Source organism: Condylura cristata, unplaced genomic scaffold (genome assembly GCF_000260355.1).
Source record: "Condylura cristata isolate star-nosed mole 26May11 unplaced genomic scaffold, ConCri1.0 scaffold00025, whole genome shotgun sequence".
Lineage (NCBI taxonomy): Eukaryota > Metazoa > Chordata > Mammalia > Eulipotyphla > Talpidae > Condylura > Condylura cristata.
Genome location: NW_004567126.1, coordinates 25,779,142 through 25,806,499, shown reverse-complemented (window position 1 = coordinate 25,806,499; position 27,358 = coordinate 25,779,142). Strand labels below are relative to the sequence as shown.

The 27,358-nt window shown below is 46.1% G+C and overlaps 1 protein-coding gene across 1 annotated transcript; it reads left to right on the top strand.

The window, feature by feature from the left end:
* Positions 1-266: 266 nt before the first annotated feature.
* On the top strand, positions 267-26,329 carry ZC3H12C (zinc finger CCCH-type containing 12C). Its single transcript, XM_012729406.1, has 6 exons — positions 267-665; positions 806-1,557; positions 16,372-16,511; positions 20,576-20,810; positions 22,590-22,696; positions 23,321-26,329. The coding sequence occupies exons 1-6, from the start codon at positions 267-269 to the stop codon at positions 24,715-24,717; spliced, it is 3,030 nt and encodes a 1,009-aa protein (XP_012584860.1). The 3' UTR covers positions 24,718-26,329.
* Positions 26,330-27,358: the final 1,029 nt, after the last annotated feature.

The window sequence follows — 27,358 nt, the reverse complement described above, 5'->3', positions numbered from 1 at the left end:
TTGCGTTCCCTATTTACAAAATAAAGATTAGGACAAAACTAGTCATGATGGAATATGATTCGCTTTGTAATTGGTGGCTGTTGAGGCAGTATCTAAATATTCTTGAAATAGCATTAGATTGTTAAATTTTAACCAAATCAATGATAATTTTTCTATGCTAATAAGTTTATGTTTTTCCTTCCACACGGCTTTCTGTTTAAAAGAATATAAGTGTTTATAAATTTTTTTAGGGCTAATGTACGTAGTCCCTGTAGCATATCAAAACCATGCGTTTTGGCGACCTCCTGTGCCCCTGCGGAAACACAGACCTTTCTTGGAGTGGAAGTATCTCAACGGTGAAGGTTGAGAAGGGAAGGCGCATGATGCAGTGGGGGAAGGTGTGTGGGTTTTGGATTCGAGCAAAGCTGGATATAAACTCCAGTCCAGACGAAACAAGCCCTACCAACACCGCAGAGTCGCGGCTACCAGAGGGATGGCCCCGAAGGGCCCCGGGCTCTGTGCTGGACGGTTGTGGGCCTTACGGGTGGGTGTGGTGTGGTGACGGAGAACAGAGATGGTGCGAACCTATTCCCAAGCTGGCGGAAGTCCAGCTCCATGACTTCTTTAGTTCGTTCCCTCAGAAAAACGTTATCGTCCTCATTTCACGACTTCGTCTGAGGCCAGGGGTGTGGTAGGCCGGCAGTGGGAGGGCCTTGGCCAGTAGAGGAAACCCAGGTAGCCGCTGCCCAGTTGTGCGGCTCCCCTCCCCCTCTGAAACACGCGCACCTGTAAGGGCCCATTCTGAACATTTCCTCTCTTGCCCTAGGAATACGGGGTGCTGTGCATTCAGGAATACAGAAAAAGCGGCAAAGTGGCGTCAAGTACACGGAACAGCCTCATGGGCCTGAAGGATCATCTGGGGCACGACCTCGGCCACCTTTGCGTGGAGGGCACTGACCCCCATTTAAGCACGTCTGTACCTTGGTCCCTGGTCAACAAGCCAACCATGGACAAAGCCCACTCCGGGAAGGAAGCGAAGGAGGCGTCCGAGGAGAACGCGAGCTCCGGGGACTCCGAGGGCAGCGCGCTCTCCGACTGCGAGGCCGAGCTCCTGCGGGGCACCCCCGGGGAGCCCCGCTTCCTGGGCAAAGCGCACAGGCAGCTGTGCAGGTCCCCAAGGCTGGAGCCGCACATCCTCAAACGCAATGAAATTTTGCAAGACTTTAAACCCGAGGAGTCCCCGACTCCGGCCAAGGAAGCGAAGAAACCCCCTGACGTGGTGAGAGAATACCAAACGAAACTGGAGTTTGCACTTAAGTTAGGTTACTCCGAAGAACAGGTCCAGCTCGTGCTAAACAAACTTGGTACCGATGCTTTAATCAACGACATTTTGGGAGAACTTGTCAAACTTGGAAATAAAAGCGAGGCTGAACAGACAGTGAGCGCAGTGAACAGCATAATGCGGGACGCGCCTTCCCTGGAGTCTCAGAGGTCTGAGTCTCCCATGCAAGAGATGGTGACTGACGACGGGGAAAACCTGAGACCCATAGTCATCGATGGCAGCAACGTGGCCATGAGGTAAGCAGAGAATCAGTCGTCACTGGTCATTGCCAGACAGGCTTTAAAAGTCACTTCTGATTTGGGAGCTCTTTCCCTTCTGGCAGGCACTAACACCAGGAGTTAGGCTGCACCCCAACATTAGTTTATATCTTCCTTACTGTTTCTCTCTTAACTTTCTCCCTCCTTCCAGAATGCTCCAGAGTGCTCCCCACCCCCTTTCTTTCTGAATAGAGACGTTGCCTACCCCCAGACCAGTCTTTATTAATCTCATGTGGCTAAATTTCTATAGTATAAAAATTACCAAAAGTTGCTATTCTAGAGTTATTCACTGCTTTTTTAAATAAAGAACTTGAGTTTGATAAATTCAGCGATTTTGGGGTCCCGTCAACTGAACAACTTCTTCTGCATGAAGTCAAATAACCAGCCTAATGGGAAAGTGAGATTTTGACTTTTGGAGCTCTTTTTTTTTTTTTTTTTTTAAGATTTATTTATTTGTTCATACAGAACTGGGGTACAGGCCAGAGGCTCAGGGGCGGCAAGAGGCTTCACCAGAGACAGAGTGGGGAGCAGAACAGGCAGGTAGATGAAGTACACTGCTGAGGGGAGCAGCGGGCGGGTCAGGAGAGGTCTGCCACGCCATGTGGTCACCTCCGGGGCAAGCGGGAATCGAACTCATGCAGAAGCAGCTTTAGATTCTCAGTGCTGTGCTTTAGCCCGCTGTGCCACCAAGGAGGGCCAGGGCTCTTTTTTTAAGAAACTAATCTGTTGATTTGGAAACAAATCAAAGCTCGGTTCCATAATTTGTTGTTGTTGCTGTCCCATTTAAGAAATGCAAGTCAAAATAATAACTGGGAAAAGCACCAGTGAAATACTTGTTGATGTGTTTTGATGGCTCAAAATTCAAAGTGCATTGCAATGAATAGAAGGTTAAGTGTCTACAATATTCAGAGCAAGGGGGGTGGTGGAGAAAGATACTGGGCAGGGTAGCCCCAGAGACCTGCCAAGTCCAGATCAGCATCTCCATTGTGACCAGTGTCCCCGCTAGTAATGATGCACACTGAAGTCAGAGCGCCACAGCTGAAGGCAGAGCACCACGGCCTTCAGCAGGTGACAGCCAGTAATTCTGCAGCCAGTATGCAAGAGTGTAATCCTCAGATTGACCTTTCCAGGTGGAGGCAGTATTATCTCTCACTTTTGAGCAAATGAGGGTTTAAATCACCTGCTCCAGGCAAAACATACATCCGGCCCAAATATGTATGACTTCAATGTCTGCACACTTTTTTCCTCGTCGGTGAAAGTCAAGGAGAAATTGAGATGGTTCCAGCCAAATCGTTCAGACATTCAATGCCACACTAGAGAACTTAAACTTGACCCTCACTGAAGATTGAGGAGGGGAATGTCAAAAATAAAGAGGTACTTCATACTGATAACCTAGCAGTGATGTTTAAAGCAGGATTATAGGAGGTAGAAGAGCTATTGGGTTGCAAACCATCCTTTCTAATGTGGTAAAGACCGCCTTAGTTATCATGGTGTGAAGTATGCACTTGTCCTTCAGCAAAATAAACTCTCAGTTGTTTAATCTTTCCCAAACTTGGTGACAGGGTGATTTTGTTTTGTTTAGTTTCATTTTGTTTTTAATTCCTTAAGATAATCCAGAACTCGCAGATGGTTATCTTAGCAGTGTGGTAATAATATGTAAGGCTCCAAAGTCACGAAATGCCACGGTAGAGAGTAACAGGGGGTGAGATAGGTCCTGTGGTGGGTCCATACACCAGAGTCAGCAGAGGGGCTCTGCCCTTGGAGGCTGATGCACTGGGGCCATTGTGGTGCTCAGGAAACTGATCTTCAGAAGGGCCAAGGTATTTCTGCCACACAGCCAGTGAGTGAACTCGGCAAGGAAGATGTTGTTAGCTGCAGGTTGGTGGTGGCCAGAGAAATTGAAATGCACCAGTGAACTCTAAGAGGAGGTGGCTTTGCAGGGGAACATCCTGTGGATTCACTAGAGCAGACCAGAGGACCCGATAGCTAGCAGGTCAGAAGGTTTGAGACTGAATCTCGTCAGGATGGAGGGCTAGGGCTGGGCTGAGAGCCCAGGAAGATTACAGGAAGAAAAGAAAGGGGAGGAAGAGTTGGAAAAGGTGTTCACTTTGTGAATGAGAGGACAGGGCGCAGCTCTCTACCGGAGAGGAAGGGAGAAGCAGCACCCTGGAAGTTTTCCTTTCTGAAGCCAAGATCCGAAGGAGGAGACAAGAAAGGCACATGTGGAGAGTCTGGCATCGGAGGGAAATACTTTTGGGGTGGGCAGAAACAGACCACAGTAGGGAAACCACCTCAGGATCACAGAACTGGAGTCAGGGCAGAGAATTTCTGGAAGGGATGCTGTGCAGAGAGATGTCGGTGCAGCGGGTCGACCTCACGCACGTGACCAGAACCCAGTTCCCCAAGCAACGAGAAGCTCCCGGACAACTGCAGATTCACATAAAACCCGTCGGCTGCTCATCCCACCCAGTGAGAATGATCCACAGGAAGACTTCACTACAAAAATGGGTGGCGTAATGAAGGCATTCGCGCGGCCTGCCCTGTTGTAATCATCCCAACAGACTCCTACCACCTCTGGCCACAGTTCGCTCCACCCTGGCTGCTGGCTGGCTGTGAGGGTGGGACCGGATGTACCCCACCTCACAGCAGGTCTTTTAACCGGACACTGTAACTGAAGGGCTTTGGGCGTTTCAGGAAAAAATAAGCTCATGGGAAAGTTTCAGTCTAGCATCATTTTTCTGCCAGTCACAATAAAATGTGGTGCCCTGTCCATAACTTTGGAAGTGCCAGCAATCATGAAAATGCACCAATCTACTGGTTCCTCCCTGGTGGCACAGCAGGTTAAAGTGCGGCACTGCAGGCTAGCCACAGCTGCCTCAGTGCAAGTCGGGTCCCCAGCCAGGGAGGTGACCCACATGGCACAGCAGACCTCTGCTGTCTCGCCCGCTGCTCCCCTCAGCAGTGTACTTCCTCAGTCTGCCTGTTCTGCTCCCCACTCTGTCTCTGGTGAATCCTCTCATGGTACCTTCACCTCTGGCCTGTACCCCAGTTCTATATGCATAAATAAATAAATCTTAAAAAAAATACATATCTACTTTAGCTCCAAGGTCTTTTTTTTTTATCTTTTTTCTTTTTTTTACATCGTTCTTTATTTTGTGCATTTTTTCATCTCAGTTGTAATCCCATGGGCTTCCCACCACCAGTTTACCCATGTGCCAAAAAAAAAAAAAAAAATGCAGCTATTTCACTATTTCATGTTGCATAAATGATAACACACTCTTACTTTTGAATGTAATATCCTACTCATAAGTTTAGCAGATCTATTATGTAATAAACACATACATACAATAATAAATTACAATAATATGTAAATGTGGAGGTGAGTTAAGAACAGAATACTATTTTATTTCCAATCTCCCAAACAGATTCCACTCCCTAATGTAAGGTGAACTTATTTTAGCTTTATTTAAATGCTTGTCCTGGAACTGATGGATATAAATGATTCTTCACTGATGGATATAAATGATTCTTCAGATGCAAATTAAAATAGGAAAGCGAAGTCATGCTAAAACAGATATTTAAAAAATACATTTTTATTCTCTACATACTTACCTTTATGATTCTGAGTGAGTTCTTTAAGCTTGCCAACTTCAATTTGTCAAATCATAAAGAGGGGAATTCTTTTCTTGTAGACTGGTTTTCGAACTAGGGGCAGTTAATACCAAGTGTCTGACATGTAGTAAGCCCTTAGTAGATAAATTGTTATTACATTAAAGAGTCAGAATATAGTAGCTAATGTAATGAAGATTTAGTTGTTGTAGTCTCACTGTGCAGTGTTTAACAGACATAGAAACAGCCCATCATATTCTTATGACTCTGGCTATATTCAATTTTCACTTTAAGAATTTTTTGTTTAAAGATTTATTTTTATTTATTTATGCATACAAGTACAGCGGGTATGGGAGAGGGAGGAGGGAGAGGATTCACCAGAGTGGGGAGCAGAACAGGTGGATCTACTGAAAGACATTGTCAAGGGGAGCAGTGGGCAAGATTGGAGAGGTCTGCTGTGCCCTGTGGGCCAGCTCCCTGGCCAGGATCAAACTCAGACCACCATGGTGACAGTGCCGGGACTTAACCCCTAGGCCCCCGGGGGGGGCCTTTACTTCAAGGTTTTAGCACCTGTGGCTTTCAGTGGTAACTTTACAATTTCATAATAGAGACTTGGTTTTTATGGACAGACCCCCCCCCATACACACAAATTTCCCTGGGACAAGACTCTGTTACCTGGGCTCTCAAGTGTTGTAGCACAGGTCCCCAAATTGCAGGGATGCTGTGTTACCTTCTGGAGACTAGTTAAGTAAGAGTCTGTTTTCAACATGTCATATTGAAAGATGCTTTGGGTAAGTTTATTGAGTGAGCAGTTCACAGAAAAATGACAAATACCCAGAACTTAGTCTAGCATGGTTTGCAGTGGCTGTTTCACTCTGGGTATGAGCAAAGACTAATTGTACAAGAATGGGAGAGAGCAAACTGAGGTTTACAGCAAGTCCTAAATCTTTGCATATGAAATTTCAAGCGTCCAGTAAGTACTTGGGTTCTGAAACCTGAACCAGTAAGTTTTATATTTAGTGGAGCTGGACTGGCAAATTTTTACAAAAGATACATTTAATTTTTTTTTTTTTAATTCTCAGTTGCTTACGAGATTGATCATTCAGCAAATAGGCATTTTAATCAGACACTTGATAATGTGGTTGTGCCATAGAATGTATACTTGGGAAAAAACACAGAGGCAAATACATAACTAAAATCTATCATTTCTGTAAAGAAATTCTTGTGGTGTTTTTCCCCCCAGATAGATTCACAAAATCTGTGAATCCATTAAACTTGAGGGAGATCAGCCATGGGGTCTGATATTGGTCTCTATCCACAGGTAACCAAAAGTCGAAATCCACATTTTCCCTTAAGTCCCGTGCGCGTTTCATTTCCCTGCAGTCTTCAGCTCACTCTACTTGTGTCAGGAACAAAGTCCAGCCCTAGAGGCCTTGGGGGATGGGAGCATGTGTGATCAGCTGGTGTCAGAGCCCCTGAAGCCCGGAATGCTCTGATGCTTCCGTATGCTCTGATGGCTTCATTATAGTGAACTCTCATATCCCACTTAGCTTCGCCCAAATACTGTATACCATAGGAGCGGTGAGCAAGGAAGCCCCAGAAAACCTGTCAGTGCAGTGCTGTCTCAGTCAGCGTGCCAGGGTTTCTGGAGTGAGATCGGACACCCTGGCTGGTGGCCCCCTGCTGCCTGTCTCTGCAGTTTTAGGAGATACGGTAGCCTGCCAACAATTCCATGGGGACCAGCAGAATCCATGCTTGTGTCATCTCTCTGTCGCATAGGGAACACCCAAAGAGTCTGAGCAAGGGAAGAGCGGCATGCATTTGCCTTTAAGAAACATCGCTCCGTGGAGAAGTTTAGAGGAGGATTTGAGCACTAAGGTTGGGGACAAGGAGACCTACTTAGGTTTGAAAATACATGTGAAAGTTAAATTGTGGACAACTCCCGGAAAAAAAAAAAGATGCACTATGAATATCTTTGCTTCTGCATACCAAGCAGACTGCACCAGAGAGATAAAACAACCATTGGCTTGAGAATTTACACCCAACCCCTTCCTCCCCCCAAAAGGCTGGTATGAGAAATCAGCTGGTGTTAGCACGAATCTGAATGTTCACTAGGATGTACAAAAGCACTCGGCAAATCGTTCAAGTCCTTCCTTAAAGTTTTAATAGAAATCAGATACAGGCTTGAGAGTCAGACTATGATCACAGAGAATGCATGACTTGCCCTGTCTTCCTAATTCTCACTGGGCTGTGCCTCTCTCTTTACAATATACAAGCAGACCTTAGCAGTTTGTGTGAACAGGTTTTAAACTTCTGATGGATCTTGTAGAAGGCACAGAGCCTCCAGCACATCTGACCTGCTTTGTGAAATTACATGAACTCGAACACTCTTTCCAGTGTGGGCTTGACTCTCAAAGGCCATGTTGCCTGGGCTCTCAAAAGCTCTCAGATCTGGCTCTCTGGTTTGTTGGGCTCTTACCCCATTGCCTGGTGACAATTTAAGGACAGTGCCCACTGACAGTGAATGAGAGCCTCCTGGCAGCTGCTCCATGCGTTTGGTTTCGAACACAGGAAAGCCATCCAGTGGCCAGAGTTCATTCACATTTGGTGTTGGCCCTTCTGCACAGTGCGCTCAGATTTGTGTGGTGGGGCCTGGCGGGCGTGGCCTCCCATGGAAGCCAAGGGCTGCTGAGCTGCTGGGATGTGTCTGGTCCCAGTGGGTCTATCTGTAAATGTAAAATGCATGCAGATGTTGGAGACTTAGCACAAAAATACGTGAACAGAATCAACAGGTGTTTGTTTTTTTTTTTTAATTTATTTTATTGATGCATATAAGAACTGGGTTGTAGGCCAGAGGTGCAGGGGGTGAAAGGATTCACCAGAGACAGAGTGGAGAGCAGAACAGGTGGATCTACTGAAATACACTGCTGAGGGGAGCAGTGGGGAGCCAGGAGAAGTCTGCTGCACCACGTGGGTCACCTCCCTAGCTGCAGTGGCTGTGATAGCTTGATAGCACTGTGACTTTAACCCCTGTGTCACCAGGGAGGCCCAGAGTAAACAACTGTGATCTCAATTACATGCTAAATTGATCATTTTTGATAGATTGAATTAATGGGATATTATTAAAATGAATCGCAATTTATTGGTTTTCTTGAGGTGCTGTACCAGATAATTTAAGATTATAAATGTAGTTCACATTATCTTTCTCTTTGACAGCCCACCTCCATAGGGGCTTCACGTTAATCAAAGGGCAACTTACTGTCCCCTACATGAGTGCCGTCGTTGTTTGTTGCTGGCTAGTTGGCAGCGCCCCTATTTCTTGTATTTTTGTGAAGAAAAGCCCAAGACTAAGAATCAAAGAATCATAACTAGTTTTTCTGTTGTTCAGTTTTATCTGTGTGGAATCTGACAAAGACAAATAGTAACTGTCTTCCACTGCAGCTCTTTTTCGTCCTGGGTACATAATTCAAGTTGCCACCAGTGTCACATATTTTAATAGACCAATAGGCAGCACACTTTCCTGTACATCAAATTTGCTAATTTAAACTGTAACCTTGAATTCTTTAAAATCAAAATCTATTTTCAGATGCCCAAGAGTGTTTATGTGTAATTCAGTCTAAAATTTGTGAAAAAAATTAAATCACATCATCAAAAGTGCCAAAAGAGTACTTGGGTATATTTGTACTTCAGTGTTCAGTGAATATGTATTACATTGCTATTCATGGTGATTGTTGTGACTAATGTCCTGACTTTCCATAATGTAATTAGCCAATGTGTGAATCTGAAGGACTTCGGTGCTAGAGATTTAAACATGGCTCTGTAGTTTCAAGGACTTTGTTACTCTCCTTTGCTGTAGGCATCTCACCGACCAGCCCCTAGACTCTGGCCTGGGCCTCCTAGGTGGCTTGAAGTGATGGCCCCATGAAGTCCCAGAAGCTTTATGCACATACTGACTCTCCCAGACAGGCGTCTGACAAGTAGGCCAAGTGTTTCCTTGGCAAAAAAGGCACCACTGAAGCTGTAACAGAGCAGCCGGCTGTCTCTTTGGTTTCTTTTGAAAACTAGCACTGTTTGGTGATCTCCACACAGCAAACACATTGCTCTAAAAAAATCACGATGTACTTTATGTGTTGAGTTTAAAGCACCTACAGATGTATTGTATTGGTTTTATTTTTGTTCCAAAGCAAGCCCTTTTCCGTCCTCTAAAATACAGGAGTAAGAGTCATGAGACAGCAAAGGAGCTAATTTGTTGAAGCCATTTAAGTCCCAGGGACACTGCCAGGTGCCTCATGGGGATCACCATGGTTAGTTCTTACGACCCCATAAGTTAAGTGGGATTATCTCCATTTTAAATAAGAAAATTGAATTCATAATAAGTAGCTTGTCCAGGGTACCTAAAAAAGTGGTAAAAAAAAATCTAATTCCAAAAATGCTTATTTCCATCATTGACTTACACTTGAACAGCTCTCTGTTAGTAGTAGAGTACACATGCCATTCTTGGTACACCTTTAGTACTTAGATTTCGCACACATTCTGGAAGGACTTTTAAAAAGAATAGCTTTTCTTTGATCATACAGTACATGCTATTACATAGATTTTTTTAAAAGGAAGTAAAAATCACCTAAGTTTTCCGAGGTTCTGAATATGATAAGCAACATGTTAACTCAAAACAAACTATAGCAAAATCGAATTTGAGAGAGGAAAAGGATAACTGAAAGGAGGCTTGCCATGAAAAGAATTAAAAACAGGCACCGCCTTTAATAGACGCCCTCATCCCCAGGCTGGGTCTCCCTCTGGTTATCCATTGCGGGCTTGACTGTCTACCGGGGAGATGATAGTGATCATCATTCACCTGCCCTTCCTGTGCTCTAATTAACCTGGTCAGCAACGTGTTTATATGTAACTTAACAAAATGCGATGTGTGCTATTACATTTCCTAGATGCATCATCTGGAATAGTTGACCTTTGTCCCCCTTTCTTAGGTCCCATATTGAGCCAAACTACACTAAAATATGTGGTACCCGATTTATTTTTCTCTGCATTACAAAATACACCTTTATCATCTATTACCCATCACTGGTGACTAAATACCGTATTAATAAACAATATGCTTTGTTTCTCCAGTGGTTAACATATCTGGTGGTGATTTAACCTAGAGCAGACACCATATTACTTTGATTGCTTAGGAATTGCAACAAGACCACTACAGACATGGAGGACTCGGGACTGTTCTGAGCTGCTCTGGAATCCATCCCATTAATTTAGGAAATGCCTCAGTGACTCACCCAGAGGGAGATTGCAGCACCCCGCAAAAAGCTTCCAGGACTGATGTCTGCCGTGCCTCTTCATGATTGTCCAGGCCTGGGGAGCAGCTGCATAGTTGGAGTGGGTGCTGAGGACACTCGCTGTGAGGGGGTCACCTTCTGCCCTGTCCTGCCTGTCCCGTTACTTAAGCAGAGCCTCCAGTCCATGCAGCAGCCAGGGCCAGGCTCCTGCACAGGTCTCTGAGCTGAAGATGTGCTGTAGAGCATATGCATGGCTTTGCAGATCTTTCCAGAGCGCTTGGAATAACTCTGAAGACAGGTATTGTCAGCTGGGCAGAAAGTCACATGCACTCTGACCACCCAGCAGTCCCGCACAACTTGTAAAAGGCCTCTGAGTCCCTAGAACTCCAAAGGGATGGAGAAGAACAGTTAATAGGTGTGTGTGGTCGTGTGGTTTCAGTCTCATTTTGCTGCTTAATCCTCTGACTCCTTGTGTTTCCCCTCTCTCCCAGGTTGTCAAGGCAACCATTCACCAGCCTTAATTGTGGGCCAGTCTCTTATCTAATTCTCGGGCACTTCGTTCCTTCCTCTTGATCATTTCCCTTTCCCAGCCATGTGGGGTGAGTTTTGGAGGTGGGGTCCTTGCTCTAATGTATTCAAATTAAAACTGGAGTTCTGGGCCCCCTCTGTGGCATGACAGGTTAAAGGGAAGCTCTGTGAGGCTGTCCACAGCCACTGCAGTGCAAGTGCAACTTCAGGCCAGGGAGCTGACCCATGTGGTGCAGCAGACCTTCCCTGACCCGTCCACTGCCCCTCTCAGCAGTGTGTTTCACTCCATCTGCCTGTTCTGCTCCCCACTCTGTCACTGGTGAATCCTCTCACCACCACCCCCAACACTTCTGGCCTGCACCCCAGTTCTGTATGCATAAATAGTAAAAAAATGAGCAACGGGCAGTCCCCCTCTTCCTAGAAGCCCTGGGAACCACCCACCCTGAGGTCATCATCCCCTGCCAAGTCCTAGTTGGAGGCAAAGAGAAGAAAAAGGGAGTAAAAGTAGCAAGAGCAGAAGGGTAGGCAACCTGGAGACAGAAAAAGGAGCTTTCAGTTTCGTCCTTCTTCTTTTTTCTTTTTTTTTAGATTTATTTGTGCATACAGAACTGGAGTACAGGCCAGAGGCTCAGCGGCAGAGAGGCTTCACCAGAGACAGAGTGGGGAGCAGAACAGGCAGATCGATGAAGTCCACTGCTAAGGGGAGCAGGCGGGTCAGGAGAGGGCTGCCGCGCCATGTGGTCAGCTCCGGGGCGGGATGGAACTCGCACTGAGGCGGCTGCAGCCGGCTTGCAGTGCTGCGTCCCAACCTGCTGCGGCACCTGGGAGGACCCGGCATCTTCATTCTTTATGACTGACTGGCTCGTTCTTTGCTTACTTCCAGAGCTGCAGAGATACCTGTTACCATTGATTTTCAGAGGGCTTTTTCTAAAAACCTCTGTAGATAGGACTGTTTGTCTAAGTCAAATGAGCTTCCCTTGCCATTGCCCACCATGATTTTATATATGTATGTATGTATGTATGTATGTATGTATGTATGTATGTATGTATGTATGTATGTATGTATGTATGTATAATAGTTTATTTTTACATCATTTTGTACTTTTTTTTTTTTTTCATCTCAATTGTAATCCCCGTGGGCTTCCCATCACTGAGTCACCCATGTGCCATCACCATAGTCCGGCACACTTCCCTCCCCCCACTGTTTTTGACCCCACTCCCCACTCCACCAGGATTTTCTAAATAGACCCATGCCAAACACGGCCACCTCTCGGGAGGCAGAGCTGCCAGCAGGCTTCTGTCTTTCTACCATTGACACCAGGGGCAAATTGCATGTGCCCTTTGAGCCTGTATTACCCATTTTGCTCAACAGTTGGTCTAATCTGACTGCAAGGATTTGGAAATTTCCCCGGAAACCCAACCCCACTGAGCCAAAGGAACACTTCTTTTAGCAGACATCCAGCAACTCTTAAGTAAATCGGTGGGCGCTGTCTTCCACCACATTCACCCAGCAGAAGGACATGTGGAGCTCCACCATCCTGACTGCCAAACTGCTGGACTAAAAAACCCGAGACCAAAAAAACATGCCAGTTCATAAATGCAGAATTAGCTCGTTTTACTGCCGAGCAAAATACCGTGAATACATACAGATACAGTCCACAAATGGTGGTAGAACTATTTTCTTCTCTCCTGATAGGGAATTAGAGCTACAGTTTCCAAACATCTGACATTTTCAGTAAACACTCAACAGTTAGTTTGCACAAGGAACTACCTTGTGCTTACTCAGACATCCTGTTTTGGATAATTTTTTTTTTTAATCTGCTTACTCTGTTTCTGCCATTTTTAAGAGAACCATCTCCTATTGGCACCTTATATTGTATCCAGAACCCAGATCCCTCACAGCCTTCCACGTGCCTCAGTAAGTTTAGGTTCAGTTCAGTCTCCCACATCCTCCCTAGTGGTGGAAATCCCCCCCATGTGGTAGTGTGTACTCTGGCCTTTAATACCACTCCTAAGGGTGGTTCTTGTCCTGGCTGGCTGCCAGACACTTCCCAGACAACAGCAGCCAGCCGGGAGACATCCTAGATGACCTCATGTCCGGGGCATGATCAAGGGAAGCCTGGCTGGGCAAGACCTGGAGAGTCAGGAGATTCCCCACACACACATACACCTGCCTCTCTGCACCTCCACGCCCCTCCCCATGCCTGCAGTCCCTACCCGCGGAGCTCAGCAGGACCAGCAGGGACCACCTGCTGATTTGCGTGGCTTGCCATTGCAAGTTACTGCACAGTTTTGCTGCACCCGGGTGTGGCATGTTGCTGTGTTTTAGAGAAAGCACGCCTTCTCCTATAAAGAATTGCCAAATTGCTCTCCCAAATAGTTACTCCAATTTACACTCCCACCTGTAATGTATGAGTTCCTGCTTTCACACATCCTTGGCAACATCTGGTGTTTGCAGACTTTATTTTTTCCAATCTGATGGGTGTGAAGTGATGTCTCATTTTGGCTTTAATTTACATTTCTCCACTACTGAACATCTTTTCTTATACTTGTTGGTCATTTGGGTTTCCTCTTCTGTGGATTCACTGTTCATATTCTCTGCCCTTAAAAAAATAATATTCTGTCACCCTCTGATGGATAGGAGTATTTTCTATATTCCGAGTCCTAGCATTTTGGTTGGTCTTTTTGTAAGTATCTTCTCCCAGTCTATGGCATTTTTTTTTTTAATGGGCTCTTCTACAAAAAGAAGTGTTTGCATCAAGTGTATCCACCTTTTCCTTGATAACATATGATTTGCATGTCCTCTTTAAGAACTATTTTCCCATCCTGATGTGAATGTGTACTGTAATCTCTGCAAATTTTAGAATGTTTCTTTTTATACTTAAATATGTGGTGTAGCTACAATTTATATTTGTGTGTGGTATGGGATTTTTTTTAATAATACTATTTCCATATAAATAACCGGTAGTCCTACTATCATTTTACTGGGACCACAGTGCATCTATAGAGAACTGCCATCTTTATGACTTGAGTTTTCGCATTCAAGATGGCATATCATGGTTTAGTACAAATTCTTGCTTTTCTTCCATAAAGCTTTTGCTAATCTTTTCTACTTTGCATCTGTTTTTCATTACTATTACATCAACGGGATCTTTTTTTAGTTCTAAATTGGGGTTGCTGGTGTATAGCAACTCTAAATCTTTAATAGTAATGGTCAGTGTAGTAACACTGTCAAAGAATATTCTTTGCATGACACAGATTCCTGGTGTTTGGGTAAAATTTGGCTAATTTTATGAATCTATTGTGTGTTCTTAAAGAAGATCTTTTTTAATTTTGTACTGGGTTTTGTGTCTGTGTATTAGGTGAGACTTGTAATTGATTGTTCCAGTCACCAATATCCTTCCTAAATCTTTTCTGCTTCACTTGTCAATTAGTGCACTGTAGAGTCTTAAAGTGATCTGTGATCCTCTGGATTACTCACGTGGACACTGAGTTCACTATTATTCTGTTTTTCTTGTGACTTATTCCTTTTTTATTACTACATAATAACTTTTTATCCCTAATAAGGTTTTGTCTTAAGGGTCTCCCTGGTGGCACAGGTGTTAAAAGCCTCAGTGCTATCAAGCTGTTGCCAGCCACTGCAACACAAGTTTGATCCCTTGCCAGGGAGATGACCCACATGGCTCAGCAGACCTCTCTTGTCTCACCTGCTGCTCCCCTTAACAGTGTATTTCAGATCCACCTATTCTGCTCTCCACTCTGTCTCTGGCCAATCCTCTCACCGCCTCTGCACCTCTGGCCTATACCCCAGTTCTTTATCTATGCATAAATAAATAAACCTTTAAAAAAAATTTTTGTCTTAACATATATTTGCTTTTGCTGTTACTAGAGCTTTCCCCTTGGTTTTGGTATGACTAATTAGCACTTAAGGATGTGTTTAGTTGCAAATCACAGACAACTTGACTTACAGTTTCTGGAACAAATTGGGGGTTTCTTTTTCCTCAAGAAGATCAGGTAGACGTAGTCCTACCTGCTCAGAACCTTCGGGGTCCTTACATGTTTTTGCTCCCCAGTCACACAGTAGTACCATTTATCCTCTTGTTCCCTGAGATTTTATGGGGTGGGGTTGGTAGGCTATATAGCGGAAGGGGAAAAAAAAGAGACTAAGGTGCAGCCTGTCTGTAGTAGCCATGGTCGGACCCCCTGTGTTAGCTTCTGTAAAAGCTTGTGGTGCTGGGACTGTAAATGGTTTGCTGTTGATACACTTTTCTGAAGGTTCTTTAATTAGGAGCTGGAACTTCTATTTCTAGAGTGAGTACAATGTGACTGTCATCCTTAGCCAATGAAATCCCTTGGAGGAAAATGCTTATTCACGTCCCCTTTATAGCCAGAAGCTCAGGTCTTAATAACCAGAACACATTCCTGACTAGCAGAGCACAAAACACTTCTATTTCAAAGCATTAACATAAAAGAATTCTACAGTCAGGTTTTAGCAAGTGTGTCTGTATGTGCGCACGTGTGCATTTTCTCCAGAGAGAGATGCTACATCATTTCCCACAGTAATTTAGGAGAATGACTACATTTCAGTGTTTGCCATGAAACCTAACATTACCCTGTATCACTTGCTGGGGCGTTGGCAGCAACGCTGTGTGGCATCAGACTCCTCCTTCCCTCGTCCCTTTTCTAAAACTTCCAGTGTATCTGATTCACCTCTAGTCTCCCCCCAGACCACTAGGACAGGTCTGTGGAAGCAGAAGCAGTCTTTGTGGCACATATTTTCATGGCCTTTATTTTGTATTTAGCGTAGAAGAACTGGAGTGTAAGCCAGAGGTCTGGGGGTGAAAGGATTCACCAGAGACAGAGTGGGGAGCAGAACAGGCAGATGGACTGAAGTACACTGCTGAGGGGGGCAGCAGGCGAGATGGGAGAGGCCTTCTGTGCCCTGTGGGTCAGCTCCCTGGTTGAGGATCAAAGTCAGGCCATAGTGATGACAGCGCTGAGACTTAACCCCGTAGGCCACCAGGGAGGTTTCCTGTCACTTGTACATTTGACTGAAATGATTCATGCTGTGCTTGAGCTCCCATATTTTCCCCTGTTTGAGATCAAGACGAGCTTATAACTCAACTTTTACAACTTTACCCCTGAAAATACACCTGAATATTTTTCACTCACTAAGTATTCCCAATTAAACGTTTTCCCTCACACCTCTCCTGTAGTTGACCTAAATGTTTCTCCAGACAGGCAGCCCCACCTTGCCTTTCAGATCGCCCATCCCCATTATAATCACACAGTCATTTTCGCTTACAAGTTGGAGTCAGTTGAACTAATTGGGGTTCTGCTGTATGTTAAGTGTTCTAAACTCATCTTTCAGCCATGGAAACAAAGAAGTGTTTTCCTGCCGAGGAATAAAGCTGGCAGTGGATTGGTTTTTGGAGAGAGGCCACAAAGATGTTACAGTTTTTGTTCCTGCTTGGAGAAAGGAGCAGTCCCGCCCCGACGCCCTCATCACAGGTAAGCCCGTGTCGAAGCCGGCCCTCTCAGGCGGGGCTTTCTGTCAGCGCCGCGTTCTCTCACCCTGTCACTTTTGTATATCGTTGACTCGATATACACGGTTGTCGTTTTCAAGGGCCTTAAGGTTATTTCTGAATTTGAAAAACTATCTTCACTATTTTAAGTAGGTCTTCATCTTTGCTACACGAGTCAGGTTTGTTCACCCTTCATTCCTATGGAAACATTTTACCTCAGAGTTTGTGAAATTCAGATGGTTAGAGACATGCTGAGTGTCGGACCTGGAGGCTCACTTTGCGCTGGGCCGTTTGCCACCACGTCCATTTCGCAGGACGTGGAGTGACACTGAGCTGCTGTGCACCCCTGTTTTCTCCTTTGCTTGGTGAAATCAGACTGGGGGGCAGTGGATTGACCTGGGAGTCCCTGGGGCTGTGTCAAGTAGGAGGCAGCAATGACTCCAATGAAGTAGATGTGCCTGGGCTTTACATTATTTTCTGATTTGCAAGAGCCTGTGTTACAAGCAAAGATGTGCTGTTATGTTAACTGCTCATTATTGTTGCTGGACGTTTTGCTCACACTGAAGGAGTCTCACTCAGCCCCCAGTCCTCTGGCCCCTCTCTACCTGATCGTTGACAAAACTAGAGGAACCCGCATGAAGAAAACTATACTTAAAACAAGGAAACAGGAAGACCACCTGCAATGTGTGTACCTGAAGGGAAGGTATTTTAGGACTTACTTTTTCTCTACAGTCATTAAGTCATTATTAATATGGCAGAAGATTAGACAGACGCCAGGACGTGGACTCAGACGCTTTACCCCATAAAGCGGGAGGGGACGGAGATGGAGCTGGAGCAGGGCCAGCCAGCACTGCTGAGACCCCCGGGTGGCATTTTGGGGGGAGGGTGCATTTATATATTTATTTCTATGTACCCTTCATATATACGTCCACCCTCAGCTGGCAGCATGTCACAGTACATTTCAGTGGGCTGGGAATTAACTATTCAAAATGAAACTATTAGAGACTAGTCTTTGCATAGCTGGAGAAAATCTTCGCAAAAAAAAAATTCTTAGTATAAATTATAAAGGAAAAACAGAGAATTAATGACACCAGAACATAAACATTTGTATTTTGGAAAACTTGAAGATGAGAATTTATTTTTATACCTAACAAGAAGATGCAGTAAGAGCCTATGTGCTTCACATATAACGAGCTTTTCCGCATCTACAACCTCACGCCCTCCCCGGTATGTAAGTGGTGAAGTGGCTGGAATGGATGACTCCCTGAAGGAAGTAGGTGCCAGGAAAGAAGAGGAAAAAAATGTTCAACCTCACTAGTAATTAGAGAGATGCAAATCTTGACAACTGTTCATTTTCAACCTTCAAATTAGCAGAGATTAAGAAACTGCCAATACTCGGTGTCCTGAGGGAATCACTCCTACGCTGTTATGGAAACATGAACTGTTACCACCTTTCTGGAAAATTTTTGTCCTAAAATGTTAATATTCTTGCTTCTCCTAGCCCCCCTTCTAGGAATCATTTCACCACAAATAAGCAAAGAATTATGACTGCAAGGCCATGTAGTGCAAGGTTAAGAAAAGCAGACCCGCCATGCACATTCATTAGAAGGACGTTTCCGTAGGCTCTTCTACATGAGGTGGTGGAATCAGCACTGGGTGCTGACAAAGTGCCCTTACGCAGAGGCAGACTTTATTATCACAGACCCCCACATCCACACCCCAGTGGAGAGGGGAGGAAGCACACAGAAATGACTGGAAGGAAACACACCAAAACATGGACAAGGGTTTCCCTTGTTTCTCCCTTCCTCTTAGTACTGCCCCGTCCTTTCCCAATCTGGGGCCGCGAACTTGCAGGTAGGGAAACACGGTTTCAACATGTAAGTGACTGGGACGCTTCTGGAGTGTAGAAGATCCATGAGATCAAGAAGGGGACATGATAACAGGTGGGTGTGGCTGAGTTTCAGTAAAATGCCAGCTGGCCAGGCCTCCGCAGCACGCCGAGTGCACCCGATTCACGAAGCACACGCTGCTGTTGTCCGAGACGTTGGCTGTTTTCTCCCAGCCAGACCACAAGCAGATAAATGAAACACTGAGCAGCCCAGTATTTTTTCAGTGGACCAGAAAAGAAACTTGGTAAGAAACATTTTTAAGCTCATAGTCACAGACCCAGGCCAGCGGCTGTACCAGTCTTCTGCCGAGATTTAACAGATAATAAACAAGCAAGAGCTCGCTAAGAAGCAGGTGCTGTGCTAGGAGCTCAGACTGAGTTCACATAGTACCTGCACTAACCCCATGTATTTCCTTGTTAGGATTATTCGGTGTCATCCTAGTTAGTTTCCAGTTAGCCTTACTAGCTATTAAATCCTAATGAAGCAAGATGGTGAGTGTTAAGCCAGCACCCTTACTTCTCCAGTCACGGCAGGGAAGGAGGGAGGGCGCAGAACCATCAGAGATGACCAGACACCCCCAGAATAATGACCCTTGAATGTCAGGCAGCGCATAAACTGGAAGACTTCAGAACACACGCACTAAAGTAGCTCACCTGTCTGCTGCTCAGGGATTCATACTGTGAGGGGCTTCCTGTGCGGGGTGCTGATGAATAAAGAGATTGGGGGGAAAAGAGAGAAAGAAAAGACAAAAGGATGAGATGAAGGAGACAGGGCACCCACCCTCGAAATATTTGTCCAGAGAACTCACCAAAAATCTCGGCAGGACAAATCCTACACTGGAAACTGGGCTTTTGATTTCTATTGGTTTTCTGTTATTCGTAAATGAGATCAACACTTCAGTACATAAAATTCAGTCGGAGGACCGGTGTTCCCTGGAGGCTGCTCCGCCCTCTGCCTGAGTCTGCTGCATCCACTCCTGCCCCAGCTGTGAGGACCGTGCTGGTGGAGTAGGGCAGGAGCGCACGACAGGTGGCCACACGCTGTGGCCCAGCCCGACATCCCCACACACTTTTCCCCCACTTCTTCTCTGCGGCTTTTCTAAACCCAAAGTTCCGGTTTACAAAAGCATCAGACCCACAGGCCCGGCCCTCCCCTCCCACCCTCTGCTGGCCTGTGCCCACGTTCGTCCAGTACCTGAGACCTCACCTCCGTGAGAGGACGCCAGCCTTAATGTTGGTGGCCTTTGGTACATACCCCAGAGCAGGGACACAGTAACTGGCCTTTGAAGAGATGGATTTTTTTTTTTTTAATTTAGGGACTGATTAGTAGACACCGAGGTGTAGCAAATCTTTTTACTTTTTAAGTCATGACAGGTTATCCCTGGCACTCTGCAAGAATTTACAGTGGCCAGAAGTCATGGTGTCCAGGAACAACATGAAGAGAGATCAGGATGGTTGACAGAGGATACTTATCATTAGTCAGAAAATGAACTCGTACCACTTACTTTAAAAGCACTCACTAGGTCAGCAGAAGTATAAAGCGGAGGCTACCCAGAGACCCTGGGAGCATTCCGCTGCGTCTCCCCGTAGCTACAGCGTTTCTCCCTGTGATGTCTGGCTAGCTGGACCCCCAGGCAGGCTGTGTGGGTCACCGCCAGGGCACGGATCCCACCACCCCCTTGCTCTGTAACGTGTGGCATCTCAAGACTCTCCTGTTGTTTCCTCCATGACTTCAGCTACTTTTTTTTTCAAACTCTCCCAGGTCCTTCACATCCACAAGTTAAAATAAAAAAAAAGTACCACAAATAAATGCGGGGGCGGCGCTGGTTGTCCACGCCTGACCAGGGGAGGCTGCCAGGGCAGCGCTGAGCCAGGAGTGGGCGCGCCCAGTGCTGCGGTGGGAGCAGGGAGAGCAGATCAGCCTTGGTGCCGGCCACCCTTGCCATCTATTTTTAATACCTGTATTATTGAAAACCCCAAAGAACAAAAAGTATTCCTGGGAGTTGGCGGTGGGCTCCATGTCCACTGTCAGGCCACAATGCCCGCGGCGCGGATCCCACATCCAGCTCCTGCTCCAGCAGCTCCCGTGCACGCAGGCCGCTGGGGGCGTTCTCTGTGTGTCTTCACCCCTGAAATCCTCTCCCACCCCGCGATTCCCGCAGACCAAGAAATCCTCCGCAAGTTGGAGAAGGAGAAGATCCTGGTGTTCACGCCGTCGCGCCGCGTGCAGGGCCGCCGGGTGGTCTGCTACGACGACAGGTTCATCGTGAAGCTGGCCTTCGAGTCGGACGGCATCATCGTGTCCAACGACAACTACAGGGACTTGGCCAACGAAAAGCCAGAGTGGAAGAAGTTCATCGACGAACGGCTGCTCATGTACTCCTTCGTCAACGACAAGTAAGTATGCCGGCCGGCAGCTTGGCGCCTGGACGTGCTGACTGGCCCTGGCTGTGCCACTCTCATTTTGCCATTGGCCAGGCCGCAGATGGGCTTCTTCCACACCCCCGCACTGACCCTGGCCGAGGCCCCTTCCTACTCAAGCCACCAGCTGAGCAGGTTTCCTCAGACGGAATCACCCCTAGTATGGACAGAGGCAGAAGTCCCAGCTCCAGAGAAACGGGCCCGGAACATGCTACCAGAACAGCCTTTCAGAATCTCCTGAGGGCATCGATCGTTTACCTAAGGAGGTGCTTTTTGTAAATATTGTAGCAGTGTGAGCCTGGTCATTGTCAACTCCCACTGGGGAGACCTGGGGCTTAACAGGTGCGGGGAGGTGTCCCTGTTGCTAGTCAAACATGCAAATTGCATCTGCAAAGAGTACATTTCCTTATCTGCTCAATTCATAAAAACATTTCTGTGTACAACATGCTGTTACAGGTGTCATGAAATGGATTTTTTTATACAATTTGGCATGGTTTGGCAGACGCCTCAAAAATATGTACACCCTCTCTCTCGATCCAGTCACCTCACTCTTAGAATATGTAATAGGGACAAAAGACACAGCAGATATGTTCATATAGAGTCATTGGCACTTAGAAGAAGTCAAAGGCAGCTAAATGTACAACAGAAGAATCAACGAAATTGCAGTGCACCCAGTACAGTATTACTCAGAATTGCTGTATGGTGGGAAAGGCAAGTTAAAAAAGACAAAACACAAAACTACAGGTGTGTTTATAAAGTGGTATAAGTGTGTTGAAAGACAGGATAAGTGCAACGCAGACCTGGAAAAGTACTTGGAAACTTCCACTGTTGCTTCTCACTTTTATAATAATATAATGCTCCTCAGCCATGTTGACATTCCCTTAAGCGTCCAGACACTGTTCACATTTGATAGGTAAATAATTGCTGATTTTCAAGTCCAAGTGTGACATAACCAGGAGATCTCTGGAATCGTAACTTCTTTTCCTTCCACGTGCCATGATTTCTTCTTGCCCTCATGGTCAATCCAGGAAGAAGCTTACTGCCTTAAGATGTTTTCCCCTCTCTGCTAAGAAGCCCCTTGGGGTATCAGGAAGAGCAGGGGTGGGGAGTGAGACGTGACTGTCTCAGATTCTGGAGTCTGCTGAAGGGCAGACGCCTCTGCTAGCAGTGCACCTGATGGCTGTGCACGTGTTGACTGTCAGTAACGAACACATGATGCCGTGTTACTGCAACAAAGCTTCATAAACAAAATGCACCTACGCCTGGCTCAGAAAAGTTTATTGATCTCTAAAGTAGAGCTTCATGGGGTTCATAGTAGGTGTTCAGGGGGCTTCAGCTTTCCGGTGGCTCTCTGCCTCCTCCCTCTGCCCCCTCAGCTGTCCCTCCGCACGGCCCGCCTGCTTCACAGACCTACCAAGACCAGAGTCTGCAACGCTCTCCTAAAATATCAGTGCAGTTGTTGTTCAAAGTCAGTACACAATCTCAAGATTGAGAGGAGGGTTAATTAAACCAGGGTCAGCTCAACTCTGACTTGAAATAAAGCAAATGGGAGTTTAACTTAAAACATTTCAGTTATTTTCAGTCAGAAAGGAAAATTTCACATACTGATTTTTTTTTTCCTGTAAATGTTACTTCAAAATATTTGGATTAAAATGTCCCCAGAAGTACCTTAGGGTGAAATTACATTTATATTGTCTTTAAAATTAAACTCTTAACCTCAGACTTAGGTATAACTTTGTATTATGTCCATGACAGGTTCATGCCCCCTGATGACCCTCTTGGCAGACACGGCCCAAGCCTGGATAACTTCCTGAGGAAGAAACCCATTGTCCCCGAGCACAAAAAGCAGCCTTGTCCATACGGTACCTTTCTGTCTTAAGCCCTCAGTCTCTGCCCTCACAGTGCCGCATGCTGTTAACCTTCCGATGTGAAAAGTAAACACTATAAGCTTTAGATGGCACGAGATGCCACTCTTTCGACTGTAATTAATTTAAGGAAACAGCTACAAAAAACACTATCATTTTTACCTAGTCGGCAGGTAGGCACGGCAGTGCATTTCCCTGGGCAAAAGCATGGTTCCAAAACCTTGGTTAATTCTTCCTGGCGTTGGTCTCCAGGAGGCTGAGTCTGGAGTTCCTACAGATGTCTCGTCAGACCAGCATGGTTTTACCACAGCACGGTGGTCTATTTTGCTCTTCAAGGCAGGACGGCCTGCCTGATTATAAAGCCATAGTGGGAGAGAAGAGGCAGTTAGGAGTTAAATCCCAGAACTCTGGAAGTGATTCTTGCCCAGCCAACTTCCCTGGGGCTGTTGCTAGAGCCCAAGTGGGGAGACAGCGCCCTGGCGTTTCCCAAGAGCATGAGGCAGAGCGCGGGGCAGAGCGCGTCTCCATGTTTCTGCCGTGGTTTCGGGCACAAGTTTAAAATACTTCCCAGGACCCGGTGGTGTGCCCCTCCCCTCCCCTAATTTATCTCGCTCTCCGCAGGGAAGAAGTGCACCTACGGACACAAGTGCAAATACTACCACCCCGAGAGGGGCAGCCAGCCCCAGCGGTCGGTGGCGGACGAACTCCGCGCCATGTCCAGGAACACCGTGGCCAAAACTGCCAACGAGGGCGGGCTGGTGAAAAGCAACAGTGTGCCCTGCAGCACGAAGGCTGACAGCTCCTCTGACGTCAAGCGCGGCGCTCCAAAGAGGCAGTCGGACCCCAGCATAAGGACACAAGTCTACCAGGACCTAGAGGAAAAGCTGCCCACCAAAAACAAATTGGAAACCAGGTCTGTACCCTCTCTAGTCAGCATCCCGGCTACTCCCACTGCAAAACCCCAAAGCACTGCATCTCTAAGCAATGGCCTTCCATCTGGAGTGCATTTCCCACCTCAGGATCAAAGACCACAGGGACAATATCCTCCAATGATGATGGCAACCAAAAATCATGGAACGCCAATGCCTTATGAACAGTATCCAAAATGTGACTCCCCTGTGGACATTGGGTATTATTCCATGTTGAATGCATATTCAAATCTGAGTATCTCAGGCCCGCGGAGTCCTGAAAGGCGTTTCTCCTTAGACACAGATTATAGGGTAGGTTCTGTAGCTTCGGACTGCAGCAGTGAAGGGAGCATGAGCTGCGGGAGCAGTGACTCGTACGTGGGGTACAACGAACGGCCCTACGTCAGCTCTCCGGACCCACAGCTGGAAGAGAACCTGAAGTGTCAGCACATGCACCCTCACGGCCGCCTTAACTCCCAACCCTTCCTGCAGAATTTCCATGACCCCCTAACCAGAGTGCAAAGTTACAGTCACGAAGAACCAAAGTACCATCACAAGCCTCCTCTTCCGCACTTGGCTATGCATTTGCAGCACCCGGCTGTGGGCGCCCGGTCCAGTTGTCCTGGCGACTACCCCTCCCCGCCCAGCTCGGCACACTCCAAGGCGCCGCACCTGGGGCGCTCCTTGGTGGCCACCCGGATGGACAGCATTTCCGACTCGCGGCTGTATGACAGTTCTCCTTCCAGACAAAGAAAGCCTTACACCCGCCAGGACGGGCTGGGCGGCTGGGACCGGCCGAGCTACGGCCCGGACGCCTACGCCTACCGGCAGACCTACTCCCTGCCGGACAACTCCACACAGCCCTGCTACGAGCCGTTCACCTTCCAGAGCCTGCCCGAGCAGCAGGAGCCCACCTGGCGAGTCCCCTACTGCGGCCTACCGCCCGACCCCCCCAGGTACCAAGACAGTCGAGAAAAGATTTACATCAACCTGTGCAACATCTTCCCGCCCGACCTGGTGAGGATCGTCATGAAGAGGAACCCTCACACGACCGACGCCCAACAGCTCGCCGCCGCCATCCTGCTGGAGAAGTCGCAGCTGGGCTGTTGAGACATGATGCACCCGTGTGGTGTTTTTCGTTCAGCTCAAATGCTGAGGGAGGTTTGCTACAATAGCACACGTGATCTCCTTCTCGGCAAGGAGGTTCTATAGTATCCATTTATGCGAAATACTGTGTCGTGGAATCTGCATGTACAGCGCCACACGGCGGGAGTTTCGCGGGATTGCTTTACATGCAAACTTTTTTAACGTTTCCTTTTTAAAGCTATATCCTTGGCTGGAGGTTTTTCCAGTTTGATTTACTAGATGTCTCTGTGACCTTTGATATTCATCTTTGGTGCATCAGGGGTTTATATGCAGCACTTTTTATCCTTGTTTCATGTTTTACTGACTCGGTGTTTGTCTATCAATTGCAAGCAATTAACAAAACCTTCAGAATGTGGAACATTTTACTAGACCTAGCGACTATTTTTTCAAGCCAAGCTTCACTGGAATCTTTTACAGCTTTTTAAGTTATTTTTATGTGGGGAAAGTGGGCTTCTTTGTGCTATAATCATTATTTATAGAAACAAAGATCTACTACGGCACTGACTTTATATCTGAAACAAAATGTAAGTTACCAGTTTATGTTGACCTGGGTAGCAGCTTATATGAGAAGGACTTAAAATATGGCACTTTTCATTGTTTTCTTTTAGTTTGGATTTTTCTGTTACGTGATGAGTTAATTTAATGTGATCGACTTAAGGGAAAGCAGATGCAATCAATGGAAAAAAATTGTTTCCATTTTTTTTTTTTAATGGGAAAGGCAAAAGCCGTTAACTGTTACCGTTTAGAGCTTGTTATCCAGCTGTGATGTGCTTCTAGACAGTAGGGATGAAATCGAATTCCTAGACTTCCACGAACCTGTCTTTTCAGTGTGTTTGTCTTTTTGTTCTGGGGCACAACAAAACTGGATAAAAGAACCCTTTCACAGTACTTGCCTGTTTTCAATGAATCTAATTATTCTCAATGCAACTTTTATATTTAATGTACTCTTTGGCTTTCCTGCTATTTATCGAGGCTGGCCTGCAGTGGTTGTGTTGAGGATATGCAACAGTTATTGAAACTGCACTATAGAGATGGTGGTGGAAGAGCTGTAAATGGTAACTTAACATTTTTGTAAGATACTGTATATTTTCCATTTTCCCGAAGACAGTTTTTTGGGGGGCCTGTTATATTATTAAGGCCAGATTCTTGCCACAAATAGTGTAGTTTTAGATGCAGACTAAAGTCTGTTCTAGTATTAGTAAGGGATATTTCTGGTTTCAAAGTCACGGGTTTTGCTAGGCGAGGATTCATTTTTTTGCGGGTAGAAGGTAGAGATTGCAACCAGCGGCAGACACCTGTGTGGCTGGCGTGACTCCACTGTTGCCTCCAGTTTCTGACTCTTCCTTAGTCTGACAGACTCACTGCGACCTGCCGCTGTCGTCTGCCTGGACGCACTGGCCGCTGGAAGCTCTTACCCAGATGGTTTGAAGTAAAGCCCTGAACAACCAGAAAGGACCTTTTACTGTTGATACAAATTGTATCTTTTTAACTACAAGAACTATTTTGATTTGTAGATCTAGTTAAAACACAAATGTGTGACTATGATTAGACTTTTGGGCAACATTTTATCCCTTATTTAAATACAAAAAAAAAAAAATCTTGAAGTAAAACTGAGGTCTAGACTAGGGTAGAACATACAAGTAACAACCTAGCTACATAAAAGTGTCTGTCTTAGTTTTAGAGCACATATTGAAATAGATTAAATACATTTATTGGCATTTTCTTTTCCCCTAAAACTTTATCTAGTGTGAACTTCACTCAAAATAAAGGTAAAATGCTGCCTGAAAATACTGTCCAAGCACCTTTGACTAGGATAACGTCTCCACTACTCGTGTGACACCGTGTGTCGCGTGGAGTAGGATTTGGATATACAGTAAATGCTTGTAAAAGGCATTGTGCATATCGACATATCCAATAATCTGAACCATGTTCAGCAAACTTAATTCAGGAAAGTGGCGTTCCACACAATGACTGCTGTCGTGGGCGAAGGGGTGTGGCTCTTGTCGGCGCCCAGAGCCGGCACCGCGCACACCCTCGCGAGAGGCGTCTGGCCGAGAGCGACCCAACTCACGTGTGAAGTTGTCCTCCTTGGTTCCATGGGTCACTCCCTGTAGAGCAGGGTTACAGGTAGGGGCCACATCCGTGCCAAAAACAGGGCTCCGCGTGTGTAGGACCTTTTCGTTTTAGTCATATTCTAAGATTTTTTTTTTCTCTGTATGAAATCATTTTCAAAGTGTAGGACGTAGGTTGCTTCCATTTTCTTAATTTTTGCCTCTTAACTGTTTGACGATCCTGCCAAACTTTACTAGGCTGATTTAAGTGAGAGCTTAGGTGAAATGTGTATCTGCCTGTAGTTTGACCTTTCGATGCTTCTGGCTAACTGTGTGTCATTGCTTCTTGGGTGGTAGGCGGTGGGTGGCGATGTAGCTTGCCCCTCACCTGACCGGAAGTGACGGCGCTGCGCTGCCCAGCCTGAAGTCCTTCCTCGTAATTGTGGGTTAAGAAATAGCAGTTTTGTTTTCTTTCTTTCTTTCTTTCTTTCTTTCTTTCTTTCTTTCTTTCTTTCTTTCTTTCTTTCTTTCTTTCTTTCTTTCTTTCTTTCTTT